The following is a 19,474-nucleotide window of genomic DNA, read 5'->3' on the forward strand; positions in this document are numbered from 1 at the left end:
AAAATAAGTAACATCAAACAGAATAGGAGGATCTATTAAAAACTTCTTGTATTTTCTCTTCATATATCATAACAAGGGTTAAGTAATATTATGTTATGATAGACCATTGATGACTCTGGATTTTCTTTTTTTCTGGGACTTTCTGCATGCATTCAACGGCTAATACATGAATTTAAAATTCCCTTTGTGGTTTTAGTACTCAAGCGCCCAATAAGAGAAACTATGGTAAAGCCAAGGTAATAGTATGCAGCACTAAGAAACAATACTTTCAGCACCATATAAATATGCATATTGTTATCATTCAACACTTACTTTTTCATTGTTTGTTGGATTTCAACAACCATTTGATCTTCTTTTTATTGTCTTTTGGTTGATTTTACTAGAAGTTTATTTCTCTCAAGCATACAATGAAATTGTTACTTACATTATACATGGTTCTTGTGTAACATACAGGTCAAATCCTGTGCACAGATATGGTGTTTCATCAGAGTTGCACATACTATCCAGTGAAACAAAATGGCTCTCTATTAAGGAAAGTAATGTAAGTAGTAGTAGTATAGGGGAGAAAATGATACAAAAAATCATTTGCACAGCCATTCATTCAAATATGCATTGAGAAAAAGAGAAGAATAAATCATTCAAATAGAAAATGAAGTCATGAATATAGATTAAAGGCATTAAGTAAACATTGATTTGACTTTCAAAGATCTGAGCTGCAAGGTCCCACTTGTCACCTGTGTCTATGATATACTATAAACTTGAAGCCTAGAAAAATGCCACTTGAAAATCATTAAAGTGCTCAAAAAAGTGAAATATAAAGGGAGTCTACGAACACCGTCTTCATTTCATTCCATACACTAACATGTGTTATATTAATCTCCATTGGACATATAGTAAATTATGGTTTTTCAGTCTATTATGGACAAATTTAAGATATCGTGAAAGGGTCTGCACAAATTTGATGTTTTTTTCATCCCGGGTGTTTTTTCATCCATGTGAACAGTATCATCTACAACATGAATCAAAGTAATTTGTAAACCAATACCATAAACTTGTTGGATGATTCATAACAGTTTCAAATTTGAACTTTCCATAAAGATAACAATGTAAAGGGATGAATACTACCTTGACAAATAGGCCAGGCTCCTCCACCTTGACTATGAGCCACAAGGTCAATGCACTTCATTACAGCATGCTGGAGAGGGTTTTCCCCCTTGCCCGGTATGGACGATGTCATTGCCAGCGTGGTATCAGATGTTGGATCTACAATCAATGCACCTATAGCTTCCTACAATGAATACACAAACAATACAATTACGGTACTTATAAACCTTGGCTTAACATGTAGATTATACATAATGCATATTGTGATATGATAAGAATGTTAACTCCAAATTATTTGTGAGAATGCTCTTGACTCTGTGTCTTTTGTTCGCACCATTACACACCCATAGACATGTTTCATTCGCTTTCTTGTAACACAACCACATATTTCCCATATAATGCCCCTTTGCCCTGTAATGACTGGGGTTTCCAGTATTTCATTTTTTAAATTTCCAATACTAGGAATGTAACGTTCTGCATATGATACGTGACATGATTGAATTAAATGGTTGAATATGCATTCATTCCATATTTTTAACCTTTCAAGTAGAAAGAGCATGATATCACAGTTCATTCATCTAGTTTACATTCACTGTATCTGATTTACACATGATTTGGGATACTTAATGTAAGCCTGTTGTTCTTCAAAGTAAAACCCTCAATACATCCTCATAAAGATAACTCAGATACCCAGGAAGTCAACTGAAAGAGAGAAAGAGGGGGGAAATCAATAACCTTCCTAATGAACAATACCCAGGTTCAGGTTCACTGTTAGGAGCTATGACTCATAGCACCTATGTAATAGAGGAGCTTTTATTGAAGACACTGGGGCTAGGTAGAAAGTTACCCTCTTTTCTTTTTTACATTATTGTATGGAGTTTTCTAGTCAGATTATCAAGATTTTTTAGAAGTGGAAAGCTGGTCTAATTATCTGTGCAAGTAAACTCACATGAAGTATGCAATAAACACAATAGGGCTCTATTAAATAATGCTTTGTTGCAAATGTCATAACAAAATGGCATTAAAAAAAAGCATTGCAGACAGGACACTAGTATTCTGTTTAGAAACTTTATCAAAATACTCAATTAGTTTGCTACACAACATTTTGTTTCAGAACGTTAAGGTAAAAAAGTTGTAGCCCTCTACATAACAGACTCTACCCTGAAGAAAGGTTTGTTGCTGAAATAATGCAACAAACTGAGCAAAGAATTGAATGAGCCTTGCGTCTGAGATAACCCTGGCTATGGTCTGAAGGAAATGTGTATTACCTTGATATCAAATTGTGACCAAAGGGTTACAAAATCCAAACTGAAATTAAATGTATCAGTATGTTATCTCACCAAATGAATATCACAAGATAATAATAATAATCCGCTTTTATAAAGCGTTTGATATATCGGAATGACGTTTCTAAAATGTTCTGCAGTACCGGTAAAGTTGGGCGAGAAAGAGAAATCTATGAAGCAAAAACAGGCTTCTCAGAAAAAAATTCTGGCTTATAAATGAAGATATAAAACAATGTAGCAGAGTGATGTAATTTACATCACACATTATAAAAATAAAATGACAGCATGATATACAATTCACGTAATTGCACTTCTGCTCATTCATAAATTCCAAAACCATGATCTCATTTAACATATGAAAAGGGAGGGGGTACACTATCATGACCAGAACTGTTAACCCGAACAGGACTAAGAGGGGACAATCATGCCCCCCCTCCCCCCCCCCAACGCCTCGCATGATCATTCAGAAACAGACAAAGATAGTGCCGTTAAATTTTCTGACTTCTTTCTTTGAAGTCTCATGCAACTTTTGAGACCATTCTCGTGACCTACAGGTAAAGCATTGCAACATGTCATGACTTTTTATGAGATGTTATGCCAAATATAGCTCATTTATGTACAAATTCAATGGGATATGAAATTCTTAAAAAGGTTATTACTTTACTTTCTAATTGGTCTGCTTAACTAATTTAGGGCTATGTTTATTTGTTAAATGAACAGTGATGATTCTAATTGAAAAAAAAGGAAAAAAAGATGAAATCACAAGGATAAAAATATTATAAAATCAAATAAGGAAATATTTGGCTTTCATAATTTGCTGTTGAAATCCATACATAAAAGTTCAAAGATGACCTCTGATTTTGGCGAGATTGTGTGAACTGCGGCCAAGATCAGAAACGGGGGGAAGGGGGTAAGCAATCATGGCCCCTCCCCCAGTCCTCAATACATCTCAAATAGAGTAGTCCTTTTAGGGTTAAGGGTGACTGCAGTCTGCAAATACTAAATTATGATTCAAATAAATATGACCTTTCCTACCTTCCCATTTATTGTAGCTTCGTCAGCTTTTCTTATAGCTTTTAGAATATTTTTGTAAACACTTTCCCTGTCTGATGATGAAAAGTTTTCTCCGGAAAGAAGTCTGCTGAGTCTGTCGGAAATCAGTAATAGACATATCAAAAGGAAGATCAATTGCATCATTTTCACAAAATAATCACAACAAAGTACAACTTTGAGTAACGCTTGAATTTCAAAGGTGAATTAAAATGAGGTTAATTATTAGATTTACAGGTACATAATTCTGAGATCAGGAATTCATCTCGACTAAATATGACATACAGAAAGTAAACTGTCTTGATGATGAAAATCAAATTTCATACAGTTTTACTGGTCAACTGCACTTGGCTATTCCATATGAATCATTTCACAAAACATGAATTCTCAGAGAACCTGGTGTTGTCATACTGTATTGACTTCATATAAACTGTAATTATGGTAAAAGCCATTTCTGATTATCAGCATGAGCTTGTACTCAGGACCGAAGAAGGGGGTGGGGGTAGCTTGAACTTTTTATAATACGGAGTTCTTTGGTAAAAGTTGTACTTGGAATGAGAAAAGAAGGACTGTGTTACTGTTTTTGGCCAATATACACCCATACATATGTATTTTGTACAAAATCAAGGTAAATAATGACTGGAAATTTAAGTGAAACACCAGTAACAAGGGGTTTCCTGATCAATCATTGTTGCAGCTTTGAATATAGTTGCAACATCGGATCAGGAACATACCAATCATCGTTGAGTGAAGGAAATCACTTACTCTTTGTCTTCATGATATGCGGTAGGCCAGTATTTGGATGCCTCTGCAAATTGAGCTTTGGTCTGAGGAGCAACTCTAGGAATGTATGCAATGAAAGGGTCTCCTAAAAGTTCTTTGTTGATGTCACCATCCACAATCACTGAAGATGATTTATCTATGATGGGCAATGTGACCTTATTGCTCTCACAAAGGATGACCTGTAACTCATCTGGGATGGAAACAAATTGTAATAACATTTTACTTTTTTTGGATTTAGGTACATGAAAGTATAATCTACTTCATTCAATCTATATTCTTGATAACATAAGTAGGATAATAATTCAATTAGCCAAAAATTCATTGGTTTCCGAAAGGATGATCTGTAACTACCCCAGACAAAACAATTCAAATCTCAATGTTTTCAATGATGTTTTCCACTTACAATGTACTTCTTAAGTAAAATTCATCATTCTATTTTGCAAGAATTAATCCCCTAAATAATAATGTATAGTTTAATTCTAATCGAGTGTTCTAATGTGTGTTACTTTATACAGATATAATTTTCAAAGTTAAATTCACATTTCTTGAGGATATAGTATAATAGGTTAATGAGTCAAGTTGAAGTTGACCATCAAACAGCTATTGTTTTTTTTTTAATGGGTGACTTCCAAAAAACCTCTCTAACCCAAGACATTGGACCTTGATACCCCAAGACCAAGCAGATAATTGTCCTTCCATCATACATGTACTACAGGAATTGAGTTTAAAGTTGATCCATCACACATATTTAAGTTATCACAAGAAACAGATAGCTAAATGGAGGAAAGGTAATAGGGGACTCTGATCTTGTTTGTTTATTTGCTTTTATTGCTGTGTTCAAAATATTACAATATTAAATGTGACATAATTATATGCAATATAATCCATAACATAAACAATACAATCATAATATATAATGAATACAAAATAACGATTCGAGCATAAAGTTGACTTTCAATAATAATATTTAATGAACGCAGGACACCACCATCGTGAGATCTAAAGTAGTGCCTTTGCAGATTAATCATGACACATTTACCTTTATTATCACTTCCATTCTTAATTGTCTGCTTGCGTACTCGTTTGATGTGTGACAGACCCTCTAAAGGATATACATCTGAAAGTTTCCTAGATAATGATAATTAATGAATAATCAATCTTGTTTTTAGTCAAACAACATATTCATTTGAGTGCCCATAATGATTGGTCTCTGGTGGCTTTTGACAGTTTTGTCCCCTTCTTTAGTTTTCAATTTTTTGAAAAGTTGCCTTGCCCAAAAATCATTGTAATTCAAGGCAAGGAAATAAGCCTTCCGAAGCTATGTCTTGGAATTCAGTATGTACCAGTGCAAGTATGAGGAGACTCAGGAGAGTACAAAGTATTACAGGTAAGTATGAAAGTAGAATTACAAGTGGGGATCAAAGGCCCACAGTCAGTAGGGTTACACTTCGTAATTCCGAAGGTTCTTTATTCCGAAGGTTCGTAATTCCGAAACACGTAAATTGCCTATACCTCGATGTTCGTTAATCCGAAAACATAAAAGGGTTCGTTAATCCGAACATTTGTGGCGTTATTCCGAAGGTTCGTTATTCAGAAGGTTCGATAATCCGAAAACGAAATAAGGTTTGTTGTTCCGAAGGTTCGTTAATCCGAAAACAAAATAAGGTTCGTTGTTCCGAAGGTTCGTTAGTCCGAAAACGAAATAAGATTCGTTAATCATTTCGTTTTCGGATTAACAAACCTTCGGAATTACGAACCTTCGGAAATATGAACCTCTGGGATAACGAACCTTCGGAATATCCGAACCTTCGGAATAACGAAGCTTCGGAATTACGAATGTATGCCAGTCAGTAGGACCAACAGGTCAAAAAATTATAGAATACAAGAGGAGCATTCTTAATTAACAAGTGGAATGCCTCTGGCCGTCTCACCTGCATCACGCGATTCAATATAGCAGCAGTGCTGATTTTGAAAACTACTATAACTCGCACAAGATGTTCAGTGATACTTGGTTACTCTTATTTCCACGTTTTATGAACTAGACCAATACACTTATAGAGATATGATGGCAATTCAACAAATACCCCCAACGTGGCCAAAGTTCTTTGACCTTACATGACCTTTGACCTTGATCATGTGACCTGAAACTCGCACAGGATGTTCAGTGATACTTGATTACTATTATGTCCAAGTTTTATGAACTAGACCAACACACTTTCAAATTTATGGCTGTAATTCAACAAATACCCCAATTTGGCCAAAGTTCATTGACCCTAAATGACCTTTGACCTTGATCATGTGACCTGAAACTTGCACAGGATGTTCAGTAATACTTGATTACTATTATGTCCAAGTTTCATGAATCAGATCCATAAACTTTCAAAGTTATGATGGTAATTCAACAGATACCCCCAATTCGGCCAAAGTTCATTGACCCTAAATGACCTTTGACCTTGGTCATGTGACGTGAAACTCATGCAGGATGTTCAGTGATACTTGATTAACCTTATGTATAAGTTTCATGAACTAGGTCCATATATTTTCTAAGTTATGATGACATTTCAAAAACTTAACCTTAGGTTAAGATTTTGATGTTGATTCCCCCAACATGGTCTAAGTTCATTGACCCTAAATGACCTTTGACCTTGGTCATGTGACATGAAACTCAGGCAGGATGTTCAGTAATACTTGATTAACCTTATGGCCGAGTTTCATGAACTAGGTCCATATACTTTCTAAGTTATGCTGTCATTTCAAAAACTTAACCTCAGGTTAAGATTTGGTGTTGACGCCGCCGCCGCCGTCGCCGCCGCCGTCGGAAAAGCGGCGCCTATAGTCTCACTCTGCTATGCAGGTGAGACAATAAAACCAAAAAATAATTACAATAGCAATACCTGAGTATGAAGCTTGTCTTTTTCTTGTCCAGAATGGCTGCAGCATACACAGAAACTGTAGTATCATAGGAATGATAGAAGAAAAAAAGAGATACCGGTACACTAATTCACAATTAGGCTGATCTTTAATTGTAAGGGCGGCTAATTTAAAGGACAAGTCCACCCCAACAAAAAGTCGATCCAAATAAAAAGAGAAAAATCCAACAAGCATAACACTGAAAATTTCATAATAATAATAATAATACCAACATGCTTATATAGCGCATATCACTGCCAAATGCGTCCCTATGCGCTTTTAAAGGAGACAGAAAAGGCAAAGAAAAAAAATAAGAAATTTGCTGGAAAATTGTGGCACTAACTCATTTAAAAGTCTTTTTGAATAAACATGTTTTCAAAGTGGATTTAAACTTGGGTGGAGAAGAGTTCTTTACATATGATGGGGTGGTATTCCAAAGTGAAGGGGCAGCGTGGGCAAAGGATCGTTCTCCATAAAACTTGGTCTGAACACAAGGACAATTTAAAAGATCCTTTTGAGCTGATCGAAGATTACGAGATGGCACATACTTAACTGAACAATCAATAAGATATTTTGGAGCCATTGCGTGGAGGCACTGATAAGTTACAAGCAGTAATTTAATATTACACGTGACTGGACTGGGAGCCAATGTAGTAATTTTAAGACAGGTGTGATGTGGAAATATTTTTTAGTACGGAAGACTAGTCGTGCTGCAGAGTTTTGAATTACTTGTAATTTGTTAATTTGGGAATCGGGCATCCTATAGAGTAAACTATTGCAGTAATCTAAATGACATATTACAAGAGCCTGGACAAGCTGCTTGGTAGTCTTTGCATCTAAGAATTGCCAAACTCTACCAAATTTACATAGAGCAAAAGATGCTGATTTACATTTTGCAGCAACAAACTTGTTCATGACCATATTTTCATCAAATATCACACCTAGGTTTCTGGCTGTTGACGTGGGCATAATTGATCATGTATCAAACTTAACAACTGGAAGTCTCATACTTCTGCGAAAACGAGATGACAGATGTAAAATCTCTGTTTTCTGATCATTCAATTTCAGACCATTTGCTGTGGACCACTGTTTGATCTCTCTTATACATTTTTCTACTTGGGAGATTGCATCATCAATGTTACATGGTTTAAAAGAAACATATACTTGTGTGTCATCAGCATAACACATCCTAGATAATCCATTATACGCTATCACATCATATAAAGGAGATGAGAACATGGTAAATAACAGCGGACCTACCACTGAACCTTGGGGTACGCCTATACAAGGCTCATGAACTGAAGACTCTAACCCGTTTATTACTACTCTCTGTTTTCTTTGAGTCAAATATGATTCAAACCACCTATCTAAATCGGATGTAAAATAAGAAAGTTATGACATTTTAAAGTTTCGCTTAATTTCACAAAACATTTATATGCACATCCTGGCTGGTATGCAAATGAGGAGACTATGATGTCATCCACTCACTATTTCTTTTGTATTTTATTATATGAAATATTCTAATTTTCTTCTCATTGTCAAGTGATACGATTAATTCTTCCCTGAACATGTGGAATTAATTGTTTAATACTATATGGTTCAGTCAAGTTGGTCCTTATTGTAAAATCTATAAAAAATGAAATATTGTATAATTCGAACAATAAAAAAAAAATAGTGAGTGGTGGACATCATCGACTGACTCACCAAGTTGTGCTTTTCACTATTTTGTGAATAATAAATTTTAAAATGTCATAACTTTCTTATTTTACATCCGATTTTGATGAAATTTTCAGCACTATGCTAGTTTGATTTTTCTCTATTTATTCAAGTCAGCATTTCCTGGGGTGGACTTGACCTTTAATAAAAAAAATGTTGACATCCTACATTTGTATTCTGTGCTGTAGACAGAAGCATACCAAGGTCGATGAATACTTCGGACAGTTCATTAAACGTGGCTGCATGTTTTAAAAGAAAAGTGTAATATTTCTTCCTCAAATTCACGATGGAATTGGTATGTAATATTTTTTCATTAGTTAGGAAAAATATCCTACAGAAGAATTGTTTGTACTACATATGAATAGATAAAATGACATGGATTGATAGATACCCAAGGGAACTGGCGCTGAAACATGATCAGGTAGAACTGGTATAATCCTCATGTTTTCTTCCTTCTGAGTGCTTTTCAGTCTTGAATCTGTACAAAAAAATGATAAACAAAGTACATGACGTTGTTGGCTTCATAATAGGAATACATTTCCACCAAGATTTGAAACTCTAGTTGACTTCAATTACTTTATTATTTGTTATCCGATTTTGATGAAATTTTCAGCATTTTGCTCAGTGAATTGAAGATATAAATATTTTTAGCCCGGACCATCCCTTTAAAGGGATGGTCCAGGCTGGAGATATCTATATCTCAATATATAGAGTAAAATTCACAAAGCAAAATGCTGAAAATTTCATCAAAATCAGATAACAAATAACGAAGTTATTGAATTTTAAAGTTAAGCAATATTTTGTGAAAATAGTTATATGCACATCGCCATGAATATTCATTAGGTGGGCTGATGATGTCACATCCCCACTTTCCTTATCTCATTACCGGTACATAAATCATAATTGTTTCATTTTTTCATAAATGTGTAAATGATGTGTCTCCATTATGATGAAATAAGTTGCAGCAATAAATAACTAATGCACTTAATCAGTTGTCAATCCGATTGTTTTAGTTCTTGATAAAATTTTTTTGAATAAACCTAATTTCATATAATACAATACAAAAGAATAAGTGGGGATATGACATCATCAGCCCACCTAATAAATATTCATAAAGAAATTGCCTAGAACTTTTTCACCGGAATAATGCAAATCTTTAAAAATTCAATAACTTTGTTATCCAATTTTGATCAAATTTTCAGCATTTTGCTCTGTGAATTTTACTTTATTTATTGAGATATAAATATTTCCAACCTGGACCATCCCTTTAAAGAAAAAACAAGCATTTTGGAGCAACATTGACTTTGTCTCCAAAATACTCGGTTTGTGTGGGCCTATGGCATCCCGTCCTCCCAGGCTCCATCCATGGAGAGTAAGCCTACGTAGTAGACTGGGGCCGATTGCAAGAACGGGTCTTTGCAAGAACCGTCTTTCATGTCGCCCATTTGTTATGATGCGCCATGTGAAACACATTCGAAATAAATTACCTGCAAACACTTTATCCGTTAAAGTAAACAAAGTCTATTACACTTACAGCTTTGCCTTTGCTTACAAAATGATGTGATATCATGAAATTTTATACAAATTGATTTAAATGCTAGCTAACAAAAGACCCTTTCATGTAATCGGCCCCCGGGGGGGGGGGGGGGCACTCAGTATATATTGCATAGTGGGTATGTGCCGCGGAGGGGACCCCCATTTTTACACTCAAATTTCCGTTCCAAGGCATAGCATTTTTAGTCTTATTGAGAAAAAGAACAAAGAAAGCCGCTCCAAAGCATATCATTTTCTTCTTATTGAGAAAAAAGAAGAAAGAAATCCGCTCCAAAGCTTCGCATATTTTCCGTTATGACGTTCCAGCCGTATTACTATTGATCTGCTACAATGAGCCGCAATTTTGGTGAAAAGCGGCCGCAGAGCGCTGTCCGACCATCGCATCAGCGCTTGCGCACCCGGGCCGCCGGGCTAGCTGCATGCACGTATGCCCGTTCCATAGGGATGAATACACGCAATCACACGCAGGCGACCCAATCCAAGGACCCCCGTTTTCACAAACGTTTGTCGTTCCGAGGACCCTCCTTTAGTTTTACAATAAGCCCGCTCCAAGGCCCCCCGACAATAAAAAGGGAGAAATTACCACATCAGATTGGGATGCAAAATGAACACCTTTATTCAACAAGGCCTAGGCTGAACATGCCGGCTAATATTTATACAATCATATGGTAGCTTCAAACAAACCAAACACAAACATTGGCGTAATACATTCTTCTTTCTTCCATCTTCATCTATGGAAAGCGAATTACCCAAACACTGTGCTGCACCGAATTACAAGCACTACATTCTGGACTAAACAACCCTACAAATCGCATGATTCGAGTATCTAAAATAGTTCAAGTATTTCACTAGAAATCTGCATAAAAAGCACAAACTAGTATGTAACAACACTGCATGTATGGCCATGAACATGTTAAACAACAAACCTACACAATCAAGTAAAAAAAATACAATACACGTATCTGCATAACTCTAGTTAGACTAGTATACTACAAAAGGCAATAGCTAATATAAATATGCAAGTTTAAAGGCATGTAAACTGTTCATTAACGTTAAATGAACAAACAATACCTACAACAACCAATATACAAATGCTTCTTCGTCCATCAACTTCTTACCGTGCATGACCACAAAAAAAATTACACAAAGGCCAAACATATGCTTAAAAAAAATACATCTATAAGGTATTTCTAAATTGACCAATATCTACTCACATTTCCATAACAGCGTGCCATTACAGGTAAACACAATAGTCAACCAATAAATCCGAATCAAAAGTTATTCCTTCCAATAGTTAAAAAAATGATGATCCATATTACTATCCCTCTTAATAAAAACAAATTATACACAGTAACCATAAACCAAAATTCAAAACCGTAAAATTCAGGCATGTCGTGAAAAACAGTTCTCTCTTCCACTTGACCTACACTGATAAACCGTGTAAACAAGCTGAAACACATCTTAACTATGATATGCACTGTTGTGCCACCTGTATATCATAATTGTAAGGAACAATACAAAACAGGTACCTGTAACAGGGCGTATACAAGCTAAAAAACAAGTAAAACCAAATCTAAAAGGCATAAACACAAATTATGCACATGAAAACAGCTACACCATGGAGCGAAAAGGTGCGATCAAATATACTGGAAATATCACAAATGAGGCCTTCATGTACATAAACCTGTCAACAATAAAAATCAAGAGTTAAAATCTAAACTATCAGTATTAAACAAAACAATAGCATAAAATTCCATTATGTAATAAGCTTACGGCTTACATCAGTATCCCAAAATAACAATAGCACAATCATAACAAACAAAAATATCTCACTCAAGGAATATTTACAATTTTTTTTACACAACTTCACTGGTCAGTGTTAAGTCCAATAAAAACTTACACGAGTACCCTTGGCTATTGTAAAAAAAAATAACAAAATGTATGACAAAAATAACCAACATAAATAACTGTACAGAAATTAAACTATATGTGTACAACTGGAGGCCCACTGCACCACCAACTGGTAAAAATAAAAAAAACGACATCAAACTGGACAAGATTAAAACATGTCTAAAATACTAACAGATCATGTGGTTATGGCATTAACATTAAACATGATAAAAAAACCAACAAAAACACTGTCATAAATATACAAAGACAAAGATTACAAATCGACAAGGAATAAATCACCATCAATATAGTCAATAACTGCGAATGTTCGAAAAAAGAGTAACAGCGGTCAAGTGAAAACAGTAAAAATAGTCCAACAATTCTTGCGGCGTAGAATGCAATGTGACCGGCTGCTGCTAACTAAAAACACTGATGCAGGGGACAGGCTGGGGGTGTGGAGGGGCCGGGGGAGGTGGGGTAATATCCGGCGCATAGCTAGCAAAGCGACCTATGTCTGGGCCTATGTCTGGACCTATGTCTGGACAACAGGTGTTGTTCCGAAGCAGACCAAGTAGCGATGAGGGGTTACCTCGAGGATCATATAGAGCAGCGGCCATGGGGACCCAAGGTCGCGAAAGTCCATAGGCGAGTCGTAGTGAGGCCATCAAAATTCCTGTAGTAGGGCCCATCTTGAGGGTGGTGTGATGACAATCTCGGGCAGTTCCACTGGTACATGAAGTGGAGACATCGCGAACACGTTGGACGTCGGGGGGTCGACCCATGGGAACCGAGATGTTGGTACTCATAAGAACTGTACCCAGGCTGGGGATCACATCAGAGGCGGTATCCCTCACAGGCTGGTAGGTGGAGTCATCATGGTATCGGTCTAGAGGACATTGGAATTCCTCATCCTGGACAGTGGTGGCTATGGCATCAACCACAAAAGAGCTGGAGTGAACAACACCATGTTGGTAAATATGGACATCTGGGGGGTGTCCTTGGGGGACCAGGGCATCCTCAAGCTGAAGAGAATGTGGTGGATCCTGACGTAGATCAGGGATGGTACTTTGCTCAAAGCAGTCCATGGTGAACTTCCGATCAGCACCTGGATCAATGGCTCTAGTTGGGTTAACTGGAGATAACTGAATGTGAGACGATGGCTCGAGCATATACAGGCGCAGTTGATGTGTTGTCATGTCAACGGAGGTACTGCTCGCTTGGCTGATAGCGAGACCGGCTATTCTATCATTCGTACATGCGAACCGAACGGAGGTATTGTTAGTTTGGCCGATAGCGAGATCGAGAACGGCTATTCTATCATTCGAACATGCGAACCGAACGGAGGTATTGTTAGTTTGGCCGAGAGCGAGATCGAGAACGGCTATTCTATCATTCGAACATGCGAACCGAACAGAGGTATTGTTAGTTTGGCCGATAGCGAGATCGAGAACGGCTAGCCTATCGTTCGAATGTGTGAATCGAAAACGAGTGCCTGTATGTGAATGGTGCATGCACTGTTCGGGCGTGTGATGAGTGAACAGTGTATCAGAGCGCAAGAGCCTATCAGCCCCGTCAATGCAGGTAGAAGTTGGCACAATCTGGAAACCAGGAGTACTGCCAGGGATAACTGACAAGTCTTTGCACGTTTCATCTCTCTCTGATGAACCAACATAGCGAACATTGCTATCAACAACATCACAGAAATTCAACTGATCTTTACTCGCACCAAGTGTGCAAGTGCCTGATAACATATCAAGTGAAGGGGGATCACATCCCAGTCCAACAGTGAGTTCATGACCTTGGAAACGATCAGGCTCCGATAAACAATCATCATCGGTAGGAATACCCGGATTACATACCACATCATTGTGAGAACCATGATCATCATTAGCTACATGCATTGCCGACAACTCAGCAGCGCAACCATCAAGATTAACAGAATGTGTTACAAGGTCGGTTAAATCTAAATCTCCGGACGATATAGCTCTAGACCCATCTAACTCAACGCTAAACCTCGAAGAATCGCTAGTGTGAACAGGCCTACTCCAATCACCTGTCACTCCAATGTTACAACCATAATGAAACACGTCATGACTACTTCTTCCATCTTCTCGCAAAGCAATGTCATCAACATCACGACTGGGGATACCACCTTCGTCTGCATGTACAAAGCTAAACTCCTTGGCATTGTCTTTACGTTTATTTTCATCACTTCCATCATCAGATCTCAACTCATCATTAACATTGTCTTCATGTTTATTTTCATCACTTCCTACATCACATCTCAACTCATTATCATTGACATTGTCTTCATGTTTATTTACATCACTTCCTTCATCACATCTCAACTCAATATCATTGTCTTCGTGTTTATTTTCATCACATCCTTCAACGAATCTCAACTCATTATCATTGACATTGTCTTCAAGTTTATTTTCATCACATCTGAACACATTGACTTCATGTTTATTTTGATCACTTCTAATTCTATCATTACATCTGAACTCATTATCATTGACGTTGTCTTCGTGTTTATTTTCATCACTTCCTTCATCACATCTCAACTCACTGACATTATTTTTCTCACGTCCTGCATCATGTCTCAATTCATTGTCATTCAACTCATCTTCACAACAATCAAGATTTTGAGTTTGACTGACATGATATTGATAATTGTCATTGGCTAGCATTTGTCTGTCGAAACCAAAATGTATGCAAACAAGATCCCATATGTCTGCAAGTGAAGTGGACTTATTTACAATAGAACCTCTGGCGATAATCGGGCAAGAAGCTGAAATTTGCCCCAGCATGAGTTCCAAAACCACAACTTTCTGAGCGGCTGTCTTACCGCCAGCAACGTCAAAGGAATCGTCAACAAAACCCCGTACGGTATTTGCCTTCGACTTCCTTTGCCATGAAATACTCTCCGATAGAAAAGGCAAAAAATCAGTATATGAACACAAATTCATCATTAAACTACGCTTCCACTCTAGGAAGGATTCGGGAGTCTCGTACCGACTCAACCTGCGCAACTGTGCGGGCGCTTCCGCTGACTGCGTCATCGTATCGTACTATACGTGAGGCTATCATTATCAAAGCGTTACCTGTGTGTCGCTAACGCTGATGGAGGGATGAATCAGCCAGTTCAAATTGCAAAAATCACTACAGCTATAGTCCTAAACTGTCGATGCGTGACCCAGTTTTGGCCTAAAAATTCCTATGTGGCAGGGAACGAACCTAGCGCTGACACCACGACAATAAAAAGGGAGAAATTACCACATCAGATTGGGATGCAAAATGAACACCTTTATTCAACAAGGCCTAGGCTGAACATGCCGGCTAATATTTATACAATCATATGGTAGCTTCAAACAAACCAAACACAAACATTGGCGCCCGTTTTTTGTCTCGCCCGCGGCACATACCCACTACGTTTTTGGTCGAGTGCCCCCCCCCCCCCGGAAAATCGGCCCCTGATATTTACTCTCCAGGAGGCTCCAGACTACCCCCCCCCCCACCCCCCTTCATCGTTCCATTATCCATACCGCCTTACCGGTACCTTCTTCGAATTCGTCGACCTTAAGTTTGGATTCACACACTCTTCTCTTCTTAATTATTGGATGATGATGATCATGATGTGCAATCGTTGCTGATGATCGAATCGATCCAGGGCCTCCATTGTTGGCCTCCATACCATTGACTAGTAATTAGTATAACAAGCAGCAGCTAGCTACTCGTAGGGTATCTTTGCGAGGAGTAATCGCACGGATACTACGCCGCGGCCAGCGGGGCGCCGGCGCGGCCGGGCCGGACGCGTCGCGTCATCGGGTAGGCCAAGGTGCGCTGGGCTCGCATTCAGGTAGAGATCTTCGAGCTTTACGTGCAAGCAGCAATATGGGGTTGACGCGCGTGCATAAAACTGAACATGACGAACAAAAAGACTACGATGTAAGATATGGGTGGATTCATGACACAAAATATTTGGGGGTGTTTTGTTTCGGTAGCTAGTGGGACATAGCATACCGTCATTCGTTTTCCCCTTTCATTTTCAATATAATTATGAAAACAAATAAAACTGTCCACGTCATTATTCGTGCACTCCCATTTTGACAATTGTGTTTTTTAATTGGATAGAATGCTTCATAACCAGGCGCCGATCCGGGGGGGGGGGGGCTGAAGGCGCGATATACCCCGTATGATTTTTTAAAAGAAATAAAAAGAGAGACAAATTGACAAATATAGGTGAAAACCTTTTTTTTTTGCTTGTAAAATTTCCAAAGGGTAGAATGTGCCACCCCTTAAAAATCCTGGATCCTGTAGCACCCTAGTTGTAAAATTTCTCGATTCGCGCCTGATTGAACTGGTAGAAGACAAAATCGAGAAGTCCTTAATTGGACATAAAAATGGAGGATGGTGACGAGTGGCGTGCCCCAGGGGTCAATCTTCGGTCCCAGCCTCGGGCGTCAATATTTAGTCATATTTGTATATCCTGTTCATGATTACAAAAAGTGCTGTGTCAATTTTTAAGGTCGGAATGTCAAAAAAATTTAGCTCGCGCTTCGTGCGCTAGCATTATTTATTTTTTTTAATCAGGACTTTGACGTAAACAGCAAGGTAGCTGATCTGTTACCCTGTATAAATATTTTTGCTAAATAAATAAAATGAATAAATTTCATAGTTGAAATATTTCTCGTCTTTATGGCTAACTGCAAACAGTCCGTAACAGGTCCCTTCTCGATCAGGCCAGAACGTATTTTAAAAAATTCTGCTCGCGTTTCGCGTTCGCAATATTTAAATAGGACTAAAATATATTTATGTAGTTTTAAATTAATAAAGCTATAAAGTGACTGTTAGGACTATACCCCTTCAAATAAACACACAAAATCTTACAAGATTTTGGCGATGACAAATCCCTACGTTTAGTACATTGCAAATGTTATATCCCCTGCATAGCATGAGAGTATGCATACGTCCATTTATGAATTGTATGATACAAATTATTTTTTTAATATGGTTATAGCTGATCATGACCCAATCAAAAATCCTTTGAATACACTGGCGTGAATGTTGGGGGAAGTTTTACTATCCTAGCATCTTTTTGGAAGCGGGGGATTTTGGACAAAAATATAGGCTAAATCAATGTCACACAGAGGCAAGTTAGGACACCGATATTTAAAAAATATTTACAATTTCATCCGTTTATTGGAGACCTAAAATCACATTAATTCCATAACAATCTAATAAATATTTCAAATATTAATTTTATTCAAATTTTTCAATGTTGCATCATCTCCAAATATAATCTTAAAAACTATTCAAAACCTTTTTTTTCTGCAATATGTTTCTTTTGATTTGCACGATTGTGGTATTTCCACCTTTTTGGAAGTTTATATTGTTGCCTGTAATACCTATAATCATAAAGTACCCTTATTCCCGATTCATGATCCATTCTCATCTCATCTTTAACCAGTGAGCAAGTGAGTTTTCATTGAACAAAATATGGACAGTTACTACTTACTACCTACCATTTACTTCTATGCTCACTCGTTGCATCTCTCCCACTATATCGCACACCCCTTGACAGACGATTTTGTTCATCATTCTGCCTTCCAACTATCATAAAAAATTCTCCCTCGCTTCGCTCGCTCTCATATTGATATTTACTGTAATTCATTATATATTCCAACAAATCCATTACAATAAATCCATTGGAAAAAATCATGATAGGCCTTTAACTGAAATATGATAATATGAATTTACAGTATATACGTATACATTGCCCGTGATGTGATAATTACACACCACTTGAAAAGAGGTTTTGGACACCCTTTTGTCTCCCTTATACTACGGAAAATTTGCTGGCTCCCTTCGCTCGGTCGCATATTGGTATTAATTGCAATTCATTTAATTGCAATTCATTACTTTATAGCCCAAAAATCGTTTTAGGCCTTAAACTGAAATATGGTAGTATTATGAACATGCATGGTTATAATACCCCCGTATACATCCCCCCTTGGTGTGGGGGTGTCCCAAATTTTTTGAATTTTCAGGTCAATATATTGCAATCATCCCCCCATGCACTGCTCGGACCGGATATGTGACTCTTCACGTTTACAGAGCTAGTGCAAAAGCTTCACGTTCGCGTATTCTGGGGGTGCTTTCGGGGCCCGGGCCTCCCGGGTTGGCAAAAAAGGGGGCTCCAAAAAGAAGAAGAAAAGAGAAGAAAACAAAAGGGGTGAAAAAAGGAGGGAAAGAAGAAAAGAAAGAGAAAGAAAGGGAAAGAAAGAGAGATGGGGAAAAGAGGGAAAGGGGTGCCGGATTGATATTCGAATGGATGGGGGGGGCCTCAAATTGATGTTCGACTTAGTGGCGTAGATTTGATGTTATAGGGGGCGCCGAATTTATATTCGACATAAGGGGCGCCGAATTTATGTTTGACATAGCGGGCGCCGATTTGATGTTCTACCAAGGGGCGCTGATTTGATGTGTTACCTAGGGGGGGGGGGGGCGCCGAATTTATGTTTTACTAAGGGGCGCCGAATTGATGTTCTGTTCGACATAGGCTGGCGCGGAATTGAAGTTTGGCATAGGGGCGCCAAATTGATCTTCAACCTATATAGGGGGGTGCCGAATTGATGTTCGACCTAGGAGCGCCGAATTGATGTTTATTGGAGTTCGACATAGGGGGCGCCGAATTGATGTTCTGTTCGACATAGGCTTGCGCCGAATTGAAGTTTGGCATATGGGCGCCAAATTGATCTTCAACCTAGGGGGGTGCCGAATTGATGTTCGACCTAGGGGCGCGTCGAATTGATGTTTTACTTCGATGCGCCGCATTGATGTTCGACATAGGGGGCGCCAAATTGATGTTCGACCTAGGGGCGCCTATATAAGAGCACCAATTTGATGTTTGTCCCGAGGCGCCAAATTCATGTTCAACCTATATAGGAAGGGAAGCCGAATTCATATTCGACCTTTGGGGCGTCAATTTGATGTTTGTCCTGAGGCGCCAAATTCATGTTCAACCTATATAGGGTGGGGCACCAAATTCATATTCGACCATTCAGGCGCCAATCTCATGTTTGACCGGGGGCGCCAAAATCATGTTTCACGTGAGTTTGGTGCTCGCGCTCGTATCAAATGCAAAGTTCGATGTCCATCCTGTTTATGATTACCAAAAG

The 19,474-nt window shown here is 38.0% G+C and overlaps 1 protein-coding gene across 2 annotated transcripts in view; it reads right to left on the minus strand.

Moving 5' to 3' along the window:
- Positions 1–16,214, minus strand: part of LOC129255615 (probable inactive tRNA-specific adenosine deaminase-like protein 3) — a 30,082-nt gene extending 13,868 nt beyond the window's left edge. Inside the window, exons 1-8 of one of the 2 annotated variants that reach the window (XM_064102248.1) lie at positions 15,847–16,214; positions 9,241–9,327; positions 7,118–7,172; positions 5,263–5,351; positions 4,206–4,413; positions 3,426–3,537; positions 1,126–1,288; positions 425–524 (exon numbers count right to left, since the gene is read on the minus strand). In XM_064102248.1, the coding sequence (XP_063958318.1) occupies positions 425–524; positions 1,126–1,288; positions 3,426–3,537; positions 4,206–4,413; positions 5,263–5,351; positions 7,118–7,172; positions 9,241–9,327; positions 15,847–15,985 (953 nt within the window). In that variant the 5' untranslated portion in view covers positions 15,986–16,214. The remainder of the gene's footprint in view (positions 1–424; positions 525–1,125; positions 1,289–3,425; positions 3,538–4,205; positions 4,414–5,262; positions 5,352–7,117; positions 7,173–9,240; positions 9,328–15,846) is intronic. The other variant, XM_064102249.1, reaches the window with a different exon arrangement.
- Positions 16,215–19,474: the final 3,260 nt, after the last annotated feature.

The sequence above is a fragment of the Lytechinus pictus genome, chromosome 7 (genome assembly GCF_037042905.1).
Source record: "Lytechinus pictus isolate F3 Inbred chromosome 7, Lp3.0, whole genome shotgun sequence".
Lineage (NCBI taxonomy): Eukaryota > Metazoa > Echinodermata > Echinoidea > Temnopleuroida > Toxopneustidae > Lytechinus > Lytechinus pictus.